This window comes from Giraffa tippelskirchi, chromosome 4 (assembly GCF_054371585.1).
Source record: "Giraffa tippelskirchi isolate mGirTip1 chromosome 4, T2T-mGirTip1v1.2.pri, whole genome shotgun sequence".
Lineage (NCBI taxonomy): Eukaryota > Metazoa > Chordata > Mammalia > Artiodactyla > Giraffidae > Giraffa > Giraffa tippelskirchi.
Genome location: NC_137278.1, coordinates 8476943 through 8493768, shown reverse-complemented (window position 1 = coordinate 8493768; position 16826 = coordinate 8476943). Strand labels below are relative to the sequence as shown.

General features: G+C 49.2%; 1 protein-coding gene across 3 annotated transcripts in view; it reads left to right on the top strand.

Moving 5' to 3' along the window:
• The window catches only part of STXBP1 (syntaxin binding protein 1), a 67435-nt gene that overhangs the window by 40242 nt on the left and 10367 nt on the right, over positions 1 to 16826 (top strand). For 2 of the 3 annotated variants that reach the window (XM_081587192.1, XM_081587190.1), the window contains exons 7-17: positions 1119 to 1267; positions 3018 to 3102; positions 3877 to 4007; positions 5352 to 5459; positions 6717 to 6777; positions 8111 to 8176; positions 9220 to 9300; positions 11196 to 11334; positions 12215 to 12324; positions 13682 to 13783; positions 15305 to 15390. In XM_081587192.1, the coding sequence (XP_081443318.1) occupies positions 1119 to 1267; positions 3018 to 3102; positions 3877 to 4007; positions 5352 to 5459; positions 6717 to 6777; positions 8111 to 8176; positions 9220 to 9300; positions 11196 to 11334; positions 12215 to 12324; positions 13682 to 13783; positions 15305 to 15390 (1118 nt within the window). The remainder of the gene's footprint in view (positions 1 to 1118; positions 1268 to 3017; positions 3103 to 3876; positions 4008 to 5351; positions 5460 to 6716; positions 6778 to 8110; positions 8177 to 9219; positions 9301 to 11195; positions 11335 to 12214; positions 12325 to 13681; positions 13784 to 15304; positions 15391 to 16826) is intronic. The other variant, XM_081587191.1, reaches the window with a different exon arrangement.

Here is a 16826-nt window from a genome sequence, read left to right as displayed (position 1 = left end):
TCCCTCTCCGTGAGCCCTGTCACCACCTGGATTGAACAAAAGCCAACTTGAGGACATTCAACCGTATTGTATTTCGTCTATTTTTGTTTTTTTATGTTCGGTTTATCGTATGTCACGTGCACATATTTTTTTGTTTAGTTGCTAAGTTGTGCCCGACTCTTAATGACCCCATGGACTGTAGCCCACCAGGCTCCTCTGTCCATAGGATTTCCCAGGCAAGAATACTGGAGTGGGTAGCCATACCCTTCTCCACCATATATTTTTGAAAAGTAATAAACCTTTTTTTTTTTAAACCTCAGGTTTTCAAGATGACGGTAGTTCACATCAAGAGATTCTTCTGAGAGAATACTGATGGCTGGTAGCCTGCTGGTTTAAGAGGAAATTTTACACCTTCCAAAAAGGATAAAAGAGAAAAATACTAAGAACATACTTTGAGAATAGAAAATTTTTAAATCCATACAAAGCTCCTTTGTTTGCCACAGTCACAGCACAATTTCAAGCTTGTCCCTCATTTGTTTAAACTTAAAATGAATGGCCAGTGTGGTCTGCCAAGACCCCTCCCCTGCTCTCCTCCTGGGCTCTGCATCAGTCATCAGACACAGGCATGCCTGCCTCCTTTGGGAGCCCCCTGGGAAGAAACTGCACCTCCTTCGAGCCCTCACTCAAATGTCCCCTCCTCAAGGAGACCCCCTGTCCTCCCTATCCAGCCCTCGGGCATTCTTTCTTTGCTTCTTCTGTTCTCATACACTTACCCATTTCCCACATACCATAAAATTTACTTTTCATTTTGTTTATTGTTTATTCATCTGCCTTCTCCTGCAAGATTGCACGCTCCTGGAGGACAGTAATGGTTTGGCCACTAACAATTCCCAAGTATGTAGCACAGGGTCTGGCACCCAGCAGATGCCCAGCTGTATTTGTAGAGTAAATGAAAACTTGTTCTGTAGCCTCACTGAAAGGCTTGGAGGGAACAGTTCACCATACCGGAAATATATATATGTATATATGTTGTTGTTGTTCAGTCACTAAATCTTCAACTCTTTGGGAGCCCATGGACTGTAGCACGCCAGGCTCCTCTGTCCTCGCGTATATACATATATCCATTTCCCCTTCCTCAGGTGTATTCCTTGGACTCTGCTGACTCTTTCCAAAGCTTCTACAGTCCCCACAAGGCTCAGATGAAGAATCCAATCCTGGAGCGCCTGGCGGAGCAGATCGCAACTCTGTGTGCCACCCTGAAGGAGTACCCAGCCGTGCGGTACCGGGGGTAAGGCTGCACTCCAGGCTGCCTTCGGTGACCCCAAAGAGAGGAGCTTGTCCCCAAGCGAGGAACTTCCTCTGGCCTTCCCGTCCCTCTGGCAGTTGTCTCCAGAGGGTCAAGATCTGAGCATCTCACATTGATGATTATTTTCCAATGTTTTTGTATTTTCTAAATTTTTACTGTGAACTATACTAATACATGCAGAAAACGGCGTGGAATACACATATTCAGTTATTGAGTAACCAAGCGCAAACCCCCACTTAACTGTAACCCAGATTTCCTTCAGTTTTTTAATCCCTTTCTGACCTTAAAAAGGGGCTTCCCTGGTGGCTCAGACGGTAAAGAATCTGCCTTGAAACAAATACCCTCTTTGAAAAAGATGTTTCAGGGTAAGATAAAATATAAGGAGACTAACTCTCCAAAGGACACAGTCCTCAGATTTGATTGAGTCATCACTCATCATTTACCTGCTATGTGCTAAGTGCTAGGTTGGGGGGCTTAACCTGAAGACACAGCCTCTGCCCTTAGAAGCCCCTGATCCAGGCAGGCAGGTAAGATGTGTACTGGCATAATGTACACCCGAGCTGTGCACACCTGCAACATAGGCCTGCAGGACCAGTGCCTTGGGGCAGTGCAGGCCATGGGCCTGGGCATCCAGAAAGGAGCAAGCCCAGCTTCAGAGCAGAGGCGGCATCTGAGCCAAGGACAGGTCGGGGTTTCAGTAGACTGATGAGGAGCTGGGGGCATTTTGTGTGGACAGTTGGGATGAGCAGAAGCATGACCCTGGAAAATAAAGGGCAGGTTTGAGAAAGGCTGGTAGTCTCACCCGGCATATGTGCAAGCAGCAGGGCAAGGGGAAACCATTTCTGGAGGCCTCGGGTGCCAGGTTTGGGGTCATGCCCTTCGGTGGTCATCACTGGGCAGCCTATGGGGGAGTGAACACAGCGGTGTGGGAGTGCAGGGGTCACAGTCACACAAGGAGAAACCAGAAGGGGGGACACTGCCAGAGGAGCAGAGGGCCTGAGCAGGAAGTGCCAAGGCGCTGCATCACCTCTTTGTCCCTGGGGATGGGCACCCATAGGACAACCCTCCCCCCATCAGGGTCCTCACCAACAGATACCCTGCGGAAGTTAAGAAATGAGGGCTGAGGGCTCACTCGTTGGGAGGATGGGACTGGGGGTGGAGCTGCTTCTATGCGAAGAGTGGCCAGGTGGCAGGCAGCAGCCACATGATAAACATCACCCAGAGGAACTTAGGAGGCGCTGGAGGCTCAGCCCAGAGGGAAGGTCAAGAGGTTCTCAACTTGCATCTTTCTAGCTCTGCCGGTGGAAATGCCACTTCCAACAAAACAAAACAGGGTCCAGGGGAATTTGAACTGAGGGAAGTGAAGATCAGGTGGGTCAGGCTGAGATAGCCTGACGGTGGGGAAAGGACATGTGGTTAGGACCCTCTGCTGAAGTGTGGCTGTTTTATCTGAAGCTGCTTGAAAAGACCCCCTCTGTTTCTACTTAGATGGTTTTTTTTTTTTTTAAGGAACTAGAAAATCATTTACATTCCAGGCACTGAGCTAAGTATTTTGTTTTTTCCTTTTTAACCGTACATGTAATCTGAGTTATATTCTCTTGTAAAAGAACAATACAGATGAAGCTCATCTCTCCCTTGACCCCCTTGCACTGTCCTGCCTTCCTCCCTGAGGGCAGACAGTGCCATCGATTGGGACAGGGTGGTTCACCCTCCGTCCCTCCTCCCTTGTCAGGGAATACAAGGACAACGCTTTGCTGGCTCAGCTAATCCAGGACAAGCTCGACGCCTACAAAGCCGATGACCCGACGATGGGGGAGGTAAGTCCGACCTGGCCCGTGTGGTTCTCTTGCCGAGGGACCACAGTGTCCGTGGGGCAGCCTGGGCACAGCTGGCTTCCTTTGCTCACAGAGTGTGCATGAGCGCCCCTGTTTGTGCATACTGAGCTCCAGTGAAGCAAACGCCCAAGCCCTCGGGCAGGCGGTACAGGGTCTGTTCAGTGGAGCCGAGTGACCGGCTTGTTTCTGTTCGCTAGGACTTCTCCGGTATTAGCAATGAAAGCCCTGTGTCTTGGGAAACCCCTCCGTGGAACAGAGTTGAAACTAGAAAGATGACATTGCTACATCTCCAGACCTTACTTGGATTTCACGAGTTCCTGCACGTGCTTGTTTGTGTGTGTGTACGCAGTTCTGTGCAATTTTATCACATGCATCACAGAACTGGCCCATCCCTATCGTGATTTACACACTGATAGCCCCAGGTTCTGGGAACCCGCTCTGTCCCAGGCTGGCTGGGTTGGATGCTGGGTTCCCCTTTTGATAGCCGAACCCAGTTGGTACTCTCCTTTGTAAGCTCACTTTGCACCCTGCATTTTGGATCTGCGTCAAAGGACCCTATTCCTGTGAAACAGACACACTGGATTCTCACATGGCATGTGTTGGCGTCCTTGTCCGGCAGTAGATGGACTGAGAGCTATCTGAGTCAGAGTTCACATCCTGCTGCCACGTTTCACGGGAGGGCTAGCTGTCCTAGTCAGAGAAGCGGGACTTGCATGGGGCGGCTCATGAAACCCTCCACGGTGTCCTTCCTTCCAGGGCCCAGACAAGGCACGCTCCCAGCTCCTGATCCTGGACCGTGGTTTCGACCCCAGCTCCCCCGTCCTGCATGAGCTGACTTTTCAGGCTATGAGTTACGACCTGCTGCCTATTGAAAATGACGTATACAAGTAAGTACACGTGACTGCAGCTTTGCAAATGAACCAGGCACACCTCTAATTTAAGGAAACAGATGTCGTTAATCCTAGGAAAAGCAGGTACATTCATAGTGGTTTTTGTTTTTTTTTTTTTAATTTGTTTTTGGCTGCATTGGGTTTTAGTTGTGGCCGTGAGTTCCCAAAGTGCAACTGCACCATCAGCTAGAAACTTCTGCCTGTTTTGGGAGGAACAAGAACTTGAGATGTTTAGTTCACAACTCATATCACTTCAGTTCACAGCCGGTTTGGATGTGTTAATGTGTTGACTTGTGTAAGAGTGTATCTTACTCAGAGTTAAAACTTCTTAACTACAGACCATGAAATAAGATAAAATATACCAGTAGGAGTTTCTTACCAAATTTTTTAAAATTAATTTATTAATTTTTGGCCATACCATGTGGCATATGGGATCTTAGTTCCCCAACCAGGAATTGAACCGACATCCCTGGCATTGGAATCACAGCATCTTAACCATTGGACTGCCAGGGAAGTCCCGTATTACTGAGTTTTATTTGCACTTTACTTCATTGTAAACAGTTTTCTTGGTAGCAATCATCAGAAACTCAGTCTCTAAAAACATATTTTTCTTTTTATGGGAACAGACTATATTGTTCTCATGTCATTGATTTTATAACCTTAACCATAAAGGTAGTGGTTTCAAAATGAAGATTCTAAAAGTATGACTGAATCTCAGCTTTCCCCCTTTGGTACCTATAATTCTTTATTTCCTTTAGATGTTCACGGTTGCACTTGTGACAGTTTGCTGAGGGCCTGTTGCAGGCAGCTGCCAAAGGCGATTTCGGTCCCACACATTAAGGATGGTGTCCCAGGCCTTTCCCAGGAAGGAACAAGTGTGATCCTCACCTTTCCCTTACAAGTACCTCCAAAACCACCTATAACCTGACTTCACACCTGAGCCAGGGGGCTCCAGTGGAGCACATATCAACTGACCCCGAGGGTTTTAAAACAGAACTTCAAGTCAGTTGACTTGGGTCAGACCTCTAGGTCTCTTCCTGCCCTAGAAATTGTTAGCCTTGGGAATTCCCTGGTGGACCAGTGGTTAGGACTCCATGCTGCTCATTGATGAGGGCCTGGGTTCAACCCTGGTCGGAGAACTAAGATCCCACAAGATGGGTGGCGTGGCAAAAAAAAAAAAAAAAAAGACAAGACACCATTAGCCTCGTTAGACGCAGCAGACCTGACCCAGACAGTGACACCTCAGATGGTCAGAGTGCTTGCTGTGCAGTCATTCGTGGGAATGTCAGTCTGTTATAAACCAGGGGATTGGGTGAATTGTGTGGGGCGTCTCCTGTCCAGGTACGAGACGAGCGGCATTGGGGAGGCGCGGGTGAAGGAGGTGCTGCTGGACGAGGACGACGACCTTTGGATAGCTCTGCGCCACAAGCACATCGCGGAGGTGTCCCAGTAAGAGCCTGCGCTGCCCCGGGCCCCAGAGCTCACCCCAGCCACACGGGGGTCACGGCTGCTGGGGGCCAGTGCGCACCCTCTGGGCACCTTGGGCAGAGCTCACCAGTGCAAGCGGGAGTCCCTTGCTTCTGCTAAGTCACTTACCTCCTAACCAGTGATGATGAATCCCCTCTGATATCTGAGCTCAGGCTGTACCAATCTCATGAAGTTAGAAAACCCTTTCCGTGTTAGGGTTACTTTCAGGGTTTTTAGAAAGCGTTTGTAGCTTTTCTCATTTCAAGATGCTTTATAAACACTAAACACTTGAAACCAGTCTATTCTATTAAAAGATCTACTACATACAGTTCAAGGTTTTTGTTTTTAAATATATAACTGGTTTGTCCCCTTCCTCCCTGTTGTCATACCTAAACTTTTCTCAGCAAGAGTCGATGCATATACTAATCTCTATACTGAAGAGAGTACCTTGCTCTGAAAATGTTTCAAAATGTTTCTAACTCTGGAAAGTTTTTAATAGGCCGTTAAACTGTAGATAACGAGTTTGCTTTTGCAGAAGGACACATTCTGCTACATTGAATTGATAATATCCACAGTAAATTCACAAGGAACAGTGAGAAAATACTATATAGCCTGGGCTAGTTGTTTAGAAAAGTATTCTCCAAACCTTGGGGGATCATTCAACTTTAGAAAAATGTTACTTCACATTTCCAGTTATCTTTTTTTATGCATTCAATATATGCTTTATCGTACTAATGTGTATATTTGATAGCATATACAAAAACATAAATTTGAAAAGGATGAAGTAAAATTATATAAATAGATGTCCTAACATTTTCTTTTCTGTTCACAAATTGTCTTGTACACCCAACTCTAGAGACCCCTGGTTTAGAGTATTAGGAAAATGGCATCTCTCTCTCTCTTCTTAGAAAATCACCTTAAATCTATACCTTAGGGCAGGAAAAGTCACTGCATACTCCTAAAGGAAGGATGTTGCATGACTCTTTATAGGCAGTGGTCCCCAACCGTTTTGGCATCAGAGACCAGTTTCGTGGAAGACAATTTTTCCACGGATGGCAGGGTCAGGAGACAGTTTCGGGATGATTCAAGTGCATTACATTTACTGTGCACTTTATTTCTATTATTACTATATCAGCTTCAGCTCAGATCATCAGGCATTAGATCCCAGAGGTTGGGGACCCCTGATATAGAGGCACTTGGTGCTGCATTGAAGCCTAGCTGCCTCTTCCTCTCTTCCAGGGAAGTCACCCGTTCTCTGAAGGATTTTTCTTCCAGCAAGAGAATGAATACTGGTGAGAAGGTAAACCCATATCTATACTCCAGTGCCCTTTGGGTTCATCCCTGCTTCCTCTCTAGGGGCGAGGAGGACACCTCAGTATAGGACTGGTGAGTTGGGGGGTCAGAGGGGTTCCTGGTCCTCTCTTCATCTCTTACCATTTTGTCTTATTTTTGTATTCAAGATTGAGACTCAGAACCCCCATCTTTTAATATTTATAAAGAGCTTCTTTTTGTTACTCGGAGAATTAACATTTACTGCTTTGGATCATGATACATGTTAACCCAGAAGAACTTGCTAAACCTTTTTTAGCTCATGGTAGCAATAGAATTCATATCCTAATTCACCGGGGCCTCTCCTTCTCCCAGCTGGTTATCAGAGGTGTTTATTCCTCTTAGAAACGCCACTCTGATTGTGTTGCTCCCTGGCCTAGGATCATTTAGTGATTTCCCAATCCCAGTAGAATCAAGCCCCACCGTGGACACACCTTAACAGTGCCCAGGTCATCGGGCCCCACGGACTCTTATCTCTGCCCCCCTCCTCCTTGCCACTCACCCGGCTGAAGCCATGCCTGAGTTCCTTCCCCAGCCTTGCCTTATACGGTCCCTGTCCTTTGGCTCAGGCATTGTCTTCTCTGACAATGGGAGGCGCCCCTGCTCTGTGCACCCACACCTGTAAGTCCCTCCAAAAGTGCTAATCCACTCAGTTAGAATGACTCCTCTGCTCAGTGTTAGCTCCATGAAAGCAGATATTCTTTTCTGTTTGTTTTTGTCCTAGTATCTCCAGGACCTAAAAGTGCCTGGTGTGTAGTAGTCATTCAATAATTTTTTACTGAGTACGTGAATGGAATTAGGTCAGTCACCCAGTTAGAAAGTCAGCAGACCCCTTCTACCTGCCAGGGTGAGATTCCAGCCTTCTCTCACCTTCTCACTGCTTCCTACCTGTCTGTGCAACTCTGGCCTTTCTGCAGAGATGAAATGTGAATTGATGCCACGACTGCTTGAGCCGAGTATGCAGAAAAGCAGTGTATAGATGAAAAATTGCTCTCTCCTGGCAAGAACTGTGCCCTCAGTTACTTTATGGTCCAGTAAATAAAACATAATTGCTAGACTTTGAGGTCAGTTCCCCACCTATAAGACAGTCACAGTATTTGGATCAGTAATTTTTTGAGCCAGAGACATGGAAATCTAAACACACATGATCTTCTGTTTAACAGATGCATTGTCGGGGGGGCGGGTTACAGAACATGTGCTTGGGAGTCCAGTACTGGCTGCTGTCCTGTCCTGGGCCCACCCCCCGCCCACCGTCTTAGCTCAGGGCCATCGGAGTGAGACCACGTGCTTCCCTCTCCCCACAGACCACCATGCGGGACCTGTCCCAGATGCTGAAGAAGATGCCCCAGTACCAGAAAGAGCTCAGCAAGGTATGTTGTTGGTGCTGTTCAGTCGCTCAATCGCGCCGGACTCTGCGGCCAGAGAGCAAGGTATGATGATCCAAAATGATCCATTTGATCGTGAATATAAACAGCTGCAAAGACTCCTCAAAGCCCCAAGACACTCACGGATTGATGGAAATCCACAGGTTTTTAGTCATTTGCAGTTTTTTTTAGTTTAATGAATTTATTTTTGGCTGTGCTGGGTCTTTGTTGCTGTGCGGGCTTTTCTCTAGTTGGAGCGAGCAGGAGCTACTCTCTAGTTGCGCCAGTTGGAGCGAGCAGGAGCTACTCTCTAGTTGCGGGTTGTGGACTTCTCATTGTGGTGGCTTCTCTTGTTGCAGAGGACGAGCTCTAGGGTGTGTGGGCTTCAGCAGTTGCAGCACGCAGGCTTGGTAGTTGTGACTCACAGGCTTAGTTGCTCCACGGCATGTGGAATCTTCCCGGACCACAGAGTGATCCTGAGTCTCCTACATTGGCAGGTGGATTCTTGACCACTGAGCCACCAGGGAAGCCCCCATCTTCAATTTTTATTGAAAAAAAAAAAAGAAAGTTTGGGATAGATAGTTTATTTCCTAAGACTTTCTCTTCATCTTTTTCTCTCTGTATCGTTCCAATTCCTTACTCCATGGGCCTGCAAGACTGAGCTCAGAGGAGGTCACAGTGATCTGGGAGTCACACAGCGCTCTTCTGCCTGTGTGTTAGCCACTCACTGCCTGAGAAGTCACTAAATCCAGCCCTAAGGAGAGGGGTATTGAGCACCACCTGCTGGAGTGTCAAGGGATTTGTGGACATGAGAAACTGTCACACCACCCTGCCCCCTTAAAGGATTTCTCCTTCCTCTTGACTCTTGTAGAAGGTGTTTCTGTCCCTCTGCCCGACACACAGTTCTCTACCTGAACACGTATTTCATCTCCTTTATGAGGCTGGAGACTTCTAGGCACCTAGCACTGTGTCTATACTTAGCAGCTACTCAGCAAATGCTGCTTGACTCAGCCAGAGATTCCCTGACCACACACTCTGTTTTGTCCTAGTATTCGACCCACCTGCACCTCGCCGAGGACTGCATGAAGCATTACCAAGGCACTGTGGATAAACTCTGCCGGGTGGAACAGGTAGGGCCCTTTCCTTCTCTTTCTGCCAGGCCTGTTTACTTGCCCAGATGAATGTTAACATCTTACCTTGAACATCCTGCAGAATCATAGGAAATAGAAATGGGAAAGCCTGCTAGATCATGTTGTCTCAACTCTCTGGAGCCAGTGCAGTTCCTCTCTCAATGGTAGGGACTAGAGTGGTCTGGAATGCCGTGCCGTTTGGGGTTTGCATGTCTGACTTTCCAGATGCTCCCTGGAATAGCAGAAGAGACTTGTGTGATGCCCTGAGCCCTGCAGTGACAGAGCTGGCTGGATGTTAACTCTTGAGTGTCCTTTCCTCCTGCTGTGGCCGCACCAGCTTGGAGACGTAGAGGCCAAAAGGGGGCAGTGCAACCGAAGGACGGAAATCGGCCCACGGCCTCCCTGATCACAGTTGCGATCAGAGTTCTGACCCTGTCACTGATTCATTTGATGTGCTTGTTTTTCTTTTCGTCTGCGAAGGGATATAACGAAGCTGCCACATTTTCCAGGAGTGTCGGTGTGGAATTGCTAATCCTGGCACTGCAGTCCTCGTGTGTGATGATAATTCTCATCCAGGGTCCGCGTCTAAGGGAAGGGGGGAATCCCATGATGTGAAACCTCAGCTGAAGGTCTCTTCACAGAAAAAACAACTCACGTTCTCAGTGTGAGGCTAAGATCTAAATCCCCTGGTTTGATGTGACAGGCTGGGCTTAGGTTTCTAAGACGAGCCATGATTCATGGACTCTCTCAGTAGTCCTGCTGAAATCCATCAGTTTCACAGTGATCTCTGCAAACACAAGGTGTCCTCACCATCAGAACATGACTCTCCAGAAGACAGGTTATCCCTAGACCAGTACAAATGCAGTTGAGATTCACCCTGGGAAGTCTACATTTTTTCAGAAGTGCCCAGGGGTATCTGTTGAACTAGTCACATTCAATTTGACTGTGAGGTAGTATTAGGGTCAGTCCTGCTGAGCAGATGTCTGTTGAGGCTTCACTGAGGGATGAAGGAGCCTCGGAGAGGCAGGGGGGTCTGCCTTCCTCTGATCCAGGCTGGGCAGAGATCCCCCAACTGGAGATCATACTTGTTGTGGACTCCTGGGATTTTGAGAGAAAAAAGGCAACCTTCCGGCAACTTGTGTAAGAGCTACAGAGAAAGTTGCAGAACAAGACCAGATGGTTCTTGATGTGCCGAGACCTATGTGCTGCTTTCTTGGGCCTGTCGAGAACAGATCTGCCTCTTGCCTGAGTCACGGGCGATGGGGGGGTGGCAGAGACTATGCTCACTTCACTCTTTATCTTCAGTTCTGTTGTCAGCTCCCCCTTCCTTCATCTCCCTCAGTGAGATGTGTGGGTTTGGGAGCCCGTGTTTTTTCTCCTCCCCCTAAAAGTGTTGGAAGATTAAAAACGGGTTTTTAAAAACCCAGAATAGTTAAAAACTCCCCCTTCTGTGCCAGGGGGAGCAGAACAGGAAGAGTCTAGCCAGGCAGAGGCACCTTACAATACTGATGCTTTTCATCCCGTGAAGCCCCGAGCCCTCTGCAGGGCTTTGTCTCTCCTGGGAACCTATCGGGATTGAGGCTTTCCCTGAGGAATGGGCTCAGGTTCACTGGCACTCACCTGGAGGGAACATCCTGCCTTTCAACAAGGTGGCAAATCTGTGTGGTCTCTGGTTTTGGAAAGTGGAACCTGGGGCTTTCGTCAGCTCTTACTGATGCCATGGAGACCCGTGCTGATTCACTGCAGCGTGTGGGGGAGCTCACGCACCTGTCGCTGACCTTCCCCAACCATGCCACACATCCCAGACATTCACAGACAGCCCGTTTTCTAATAGTTACTGTCTATCCAGGCTGTTGCCAGAACAGCCTGGGCCCAACACGGTGTGTTTTCTGCAGGACCTGGCCATGGGCACGGATGCTGAAGGGGAGAAGATCAAGGACCCCATGAGAGCCATCGTCCCCATTCTGCTGGATGCGAATGTCAGCACTTATGACAAAATCCGCATCATCCTTCTGTACATCTTTTTGAAGAATGGTAGGAACAGGGGGATATGACAGAGGAGACAGGCCCTTTCTTGGGGAAAATGAGGCAGCTGGGAGAGAGAGAACAAAGTGAAAAACAGCTCAAAAGACAAGGAAAAGGGAAGGCAAGGGGTGTCTAATAGGAAGGTCCGAGGGGCTCTTTACAGCTGGAGAAATGTAGGCAGATCAGCTGTAGCTAGAGGCTGTATATCCCCCAGTGATTCTGGAGTTAGTCAGAGGGACGGGATAATGAGAAGAGGACTGGGTGGGGACAGCAGGGAGAGTCTATCAGCTTTACAGCCACTTTATTAGAGCATTTCTGCCAGAGACTTTTAACTTACCCCACATTTGTAACCTGTGCCTTTATTTATTTTTTTTTTATTTGGCTGCATCGGGTCTTGCTGTGGGATGCAGGATCTTTAGTTCACCAACCAGGGATCAAACCCAGGCCCCCTGCATTGGGAGCCTGGAGTCTTAGCCACTGGACCACCAGGGAAGGCCTCAATCCGTGCCTATAAATAACTGATCTTTACCCACATATAGTTTGCCCATAAGTGTCCACTGTGCAAAAAGATGGACACAGAGGCTCTCTTGCCCAAGCTGACTGTGATGCAGGCTGGGAATGGTGGGGACGGCTGAGAATCAGGAGACGGAAGGAAAGACAGATCAGGAGGGGCAGTTGCCGGTGGTCATAGCCCAGGACAAGTGGCTAGAGTTGAACTAGAGTCCTGGCCCTGCCTTGTCTTACAGTAAAGTCAATGCAATGAGCAGATTAGTTCCCACTGATGCTGAGGAGGAGAGGGGGCGCCATCCCCCACCCCAGGCAGTTGGCTCTGCTTCTGAGTGTGCAATGCACAGTGGCTGGTGTGGTGATCATGGTTTTGTTCTCCCAGGCATCACTGAGGAAAATCTGAACAAACTGATCCAGCACGCCCAGATCCCGCCGGAGGACAGCGAGATCATCACGAACATGGCACACCTCGGGGTGCCCATCGTCACGGACGTGAGCGCCAGCCTCGTGTTGGGGGCGAGGCCCAGGGGAGGCAGCGGCTCTCATCTCTTCTCCCCTAACTTCCTTAACGCAGTTTATGATACACACACTCAACATCAAGAAAGAGAACACATAAAATCAGAGGAAGGCAGGTGTAGAGGTATAAATAGAATCAAGGTGTAGTGCCAGGAACCCAGGCGGGCACATCAAAGAGGCACCACATGGTCTCAAAGCTGAGCTGTGCCTGTGATCCAGCCCAAGACACACCAGCTCCATCCTGCGTGTCTTGAGTCAGCCTGGCTCAGCCATTGGGACACTTAGACTCAGCATCTTCTGTGAGGTTGCTGTCAGGCCGTCTTGAGACCTTTGAGTCTGCTACTCTGGCAGTGACTCGGGACCCAGTTGGGGCAGGTTTTGGGGGCCCAACCGGCAGTGAGCTCTAGAAGAGGCTGAGGCGGGAGGGGGCCCCCCACCAGAAACCTCGCTTGTAGGAACCCTGCTTCCTGCAGGGGGTCAGTGCTGATAAAACCAGGCTGTAGGTTGGCTCCTTCTGGAATCTTATTAGAGTCAAAAGCTTTGTTCCGGAGCCACCAGACCAGAGACCTGTGACTGGGGGTCGTTTGGTGTTTTCAGACCCTTGTTCACAAAGGGACCAAACGAGAATGGAGATGATTCTCTCAGTGCACCCCGTGCTGCTGAAGCAAAATCAAAGGACAGGTCTCACCAGAGCAGGGTTTTCTTCTGTTGTTGTTCAGTGGCCAAGTCGTGTCTGACTCTTTGCAACCCCATGGACTGCAGCACACCAGGTCTCTCTGTCCTTCCACATCTCCCTGAGTTTGCCCAAACTCATGTCCATTGGGTCGGTGATGCCATTCAACCATCTCATCCTCTGTCGCCCCCTTTTCCTCCTGCCTTCAGTCTGTCCCAGCATCAGGGTCTTTTCCAATGAGTCAGCTCTTCGTATCAGATGGCTGAAGGATTAGAGCGTCAGCTTCAGCATCAGTCTTTCCGATGAGTATTCAGGGTTGATTTTCTTTAAGATCGACTGATTTGATCTCCTTGCTGTCCAAGGGACTCTCAAGAGTCTTCTCCAGTAATTGAAAACAAACTATTTTTTTTAACTTGCCTTTGTAAAAAACGGTCCTTATATGTTTGACCCACGTTGGCCATTTTTTAAGGCTTTAAAGAACCAAGTTTGCTCCAGATTCTTGGGCTGGAGCCCATGAGCATAGTCTGGGCTTTTCCAGGAAAACCTCTCCACACGTTAGCCTTTTTCCAAGGCTGATTCCCCACAGGGAGCCCTGGGACCAGCGGGGCCATGTGGGCCCAGGTGCTGACTCAGAGCCACCTCTCATGTGTTTGCCTTCAGTCTACCCTGCGTCGCAGGAGCAAGCCGGAGCGGAAAGAGCGCATCAGCGAGCAGACCTACCAGCTCTCACGATGGACCCCGATCATCAAAGACATCATGGAGGTCAGCGCAGGCTGGGAGGAGGGTGCGAGGGCTGCAGGGCCCGGGGGCTTCAGCCTCACCTGCCCTCAGGTGGCAGTAGACACCTGGAGCTTTGCCTCTGGACCTCGGAGGGTTTGTGCAGAGCGGCCCCAGTAAACAGTCAGCCAGACGCAGATTCCCCAGATCCACGTGATTCAGCCCCAGAGTAGGGCCCTCTCGATGGTATTGCAGTGCCTGAAGGTCGTATGAGTAGTGAGCTCCGCACTGAGGGCACAGCAGCAGGGAGGGCATTCAGAAAGTGACCCCAGCCCCCTTACTGCTCCCATCATGTCAGCCAGAGACCCTGGCAAGCACCTTTCTATTCAGACTCATCCCCTGCCTGCATGTTCTCGCTCTCTACTTCCTGAATCCTGCCTTTCTGCAAAGTCCCCGTCCGGTCTCACTGTCCCCGCACACTGAGCGCCACATATCTGCGCGCCCAGCACCACAGAGGTCTCCCTAGCTTCCTGCAGTGGGTGTCAGAGCTGCTCTTTGAGTGTTTGTGTGCCACTCGCTGTGTTGGGTCATCGTTTTAGACCTTGGCCCTGCGCCCTCTCCTGCCATGTCCTCTGGCACCGTGCCTTGTACATACCAGGTATTTCGTATCTGTGAATGGAAGGTAGCCCAGGTGTCCCTCCCTCCCTTCCCCCTTGTAGTTCAAGGTCAAGGAAACGGTGTAGAATCCTGCCCCACGGGAGCTCTGGGTTGGGACCTGGAGATGGTCTGTCCAGCTGCTGCCCTTGGACAGGACTGAGGTCCAGAGAACGAGGAGACTTGCCCAGGATCCCTTTGTGAATTCATAGCAGTCCAGGTGTTCCCACTGAATTGTACGCTGAAATAGCTATATTTTAAATATATAGAGTGCGTCAGCTTCCTATTTTTAAATCCCACAAACGGAAAGGATGGGTGAACATGAGACATCTAGAAACCAGTAACATCTTTTTGCCTGGCAGAGTACATCAACCCCTCTGTATCATTCCCTCCTTTGTTCTCTGTTCCTTTTTCCTCTCCCCGCCCAGTCCCCCAAAGAGATGTGTGTGGGCTTCACACAGTAGCTGTTAGGAGTGTAGACTTCTCAGCAGCAGGGGGTGGGGAGCCGAATCCACCCACCAGACAATTACGCCCTTGGAAATCTGTGTGTAGTGGCTACTAGACAGGTGCAAGGGTCAGGAGTCTACTGAACAGGAGGGGACATTTCTAACCTCACATGGAATATACAAGGGGGAAAAGAGAGTAAACTGAAAGAGAAGCAAGAAAAATTAATGCAGGGTTTTAAAAAAATAACTTCTCTTCAAGAACAGACCTATAAACTCAATATTTCCTTGTATCCGCTGGTCCCAGGGCGTCTGTTCCATGCCCAGCAGGGCAGGAGTCACCCCGCAGCAGGCAGAGGAGCTCCGGTTCTTGCAAAGCTGGCCATGGTTTTGGCTAAATGACTTGCCCTTGGAATCGTCTTACCTTGGTTCCATCAGCCCTTTTCAGAGCCATCTCTCTTCTTTCCAGGACACTATCGAAGACAAACTTGATACCAAGCACTACCCATATATCTCCACCCGCTCCTCCGCCTCCTTCAGCACCACTGCTGTCAGGTGAGTGAGAACCCCTGAGTAAGGGCAGGAGGGGCGAGCAGGACGGCGTCCGGTTGGACGGCAGCTACACGGTAGTCCTGCTGTGATGCTGCGTGGTCTGTGGGAACCCTCCCGCAGCTTCTCGTCATAGCCAGGGTGTAGGCCAAGTCCTTGCAGTGGCCCGGGAGGCCCTCCGCCTCATGGCTTCCTGTTCCATCTCGACTCACTCCTTACTCCTCTCTTACTCCTCCTCCACTTCAGCCACATCAGCCTCCTTGCCCTCCCCGGAACATGCCAGGCTCAATTCTGCCTCAGGAACCTCTGCATTTGCTTCTCCCCCCTGCCTAAAATGATCTGTCCCCAGATACATCTGCATGGCTGCTATCTCTTCCAGGTCCTTAATCCATTACTACTTTCTCCTATCTTCCCTAACCACCCCATTCCAAATGACAGTACACCAACCTTCCAAGCAGTACTATTCAGAATAGCTCAAAAGTGGGAATGACCCAGATGTCCATCAGCTGATGAATGGATAAACAAAATATGGTACATTCATACAATGGGGTATCATTCAGCCAAAGATAGGAATGAAATACTGATCCATGCTACAACATGAATGAACTTGAAAATACTAGGTGAAAGAAGCCAATCACTAAAGCCCACATATTCTGTCATTCTGTTTACATGAGATGTTTAGAATGGGCAAGTCTCAAGAGAGAAGTAGATTAGTGGTTGCTGGGAACAGGGGTGAGTGTTGGGAGATAGGGGTTACTGCTACTAGGTACAGGATTTCTTTTGGGGGGGTGATGAAATGGTCTAAAAATGGTCTAAAATTGATTGTGGTGATGGCTCACAATTCTGTGACTATCCTAAACACCAGAGAATTCTACAATTTAAACAACTGAACTGTATGATATATGAATTACCTGTCCATAAAGGTGTTACAGAAAATAACAGAAAAATTACAGCCCCCACCCCACTTCCTGTCCGTGTACCTGCTGATGCTCAGACATTTCTCAGGTTGGAGATGTGAGCAGAAAGCAGTCCATGCTTCCGTCTCCCGGTCTTCCAGCCCTCTGTTTTCTTGGCTGCCCATGATGCCTCGTGTATGTTTTTGAAAACTCCTCCTCTTATTCACCACCTTGCTGTCTTCATCCAGAAGTCTTTCCTGCTGGGCTCTGTGGGCCATGTGTCCACCGGCCAGTCCCTGGGACTCTCACACTATGAACACAGGTCACCTCGACTCTCTGCTGCCCTCTTCTGTGTGGCCCAGGTTCCCGGGTCAGACTTTCTCGAACACACACCCCCGTCCCTCTACACATACTTGCCCTGCCCGTCTTCTCTCTTCACCCCTCTTCTGTCATGACCCTCAGGCCTGCATGGCACATTCCCCCGCCCCGATGCCAGTGGAGGCCAAATGTTTATTGCCAACACTGGAGTGGAATACAAAATCCCAC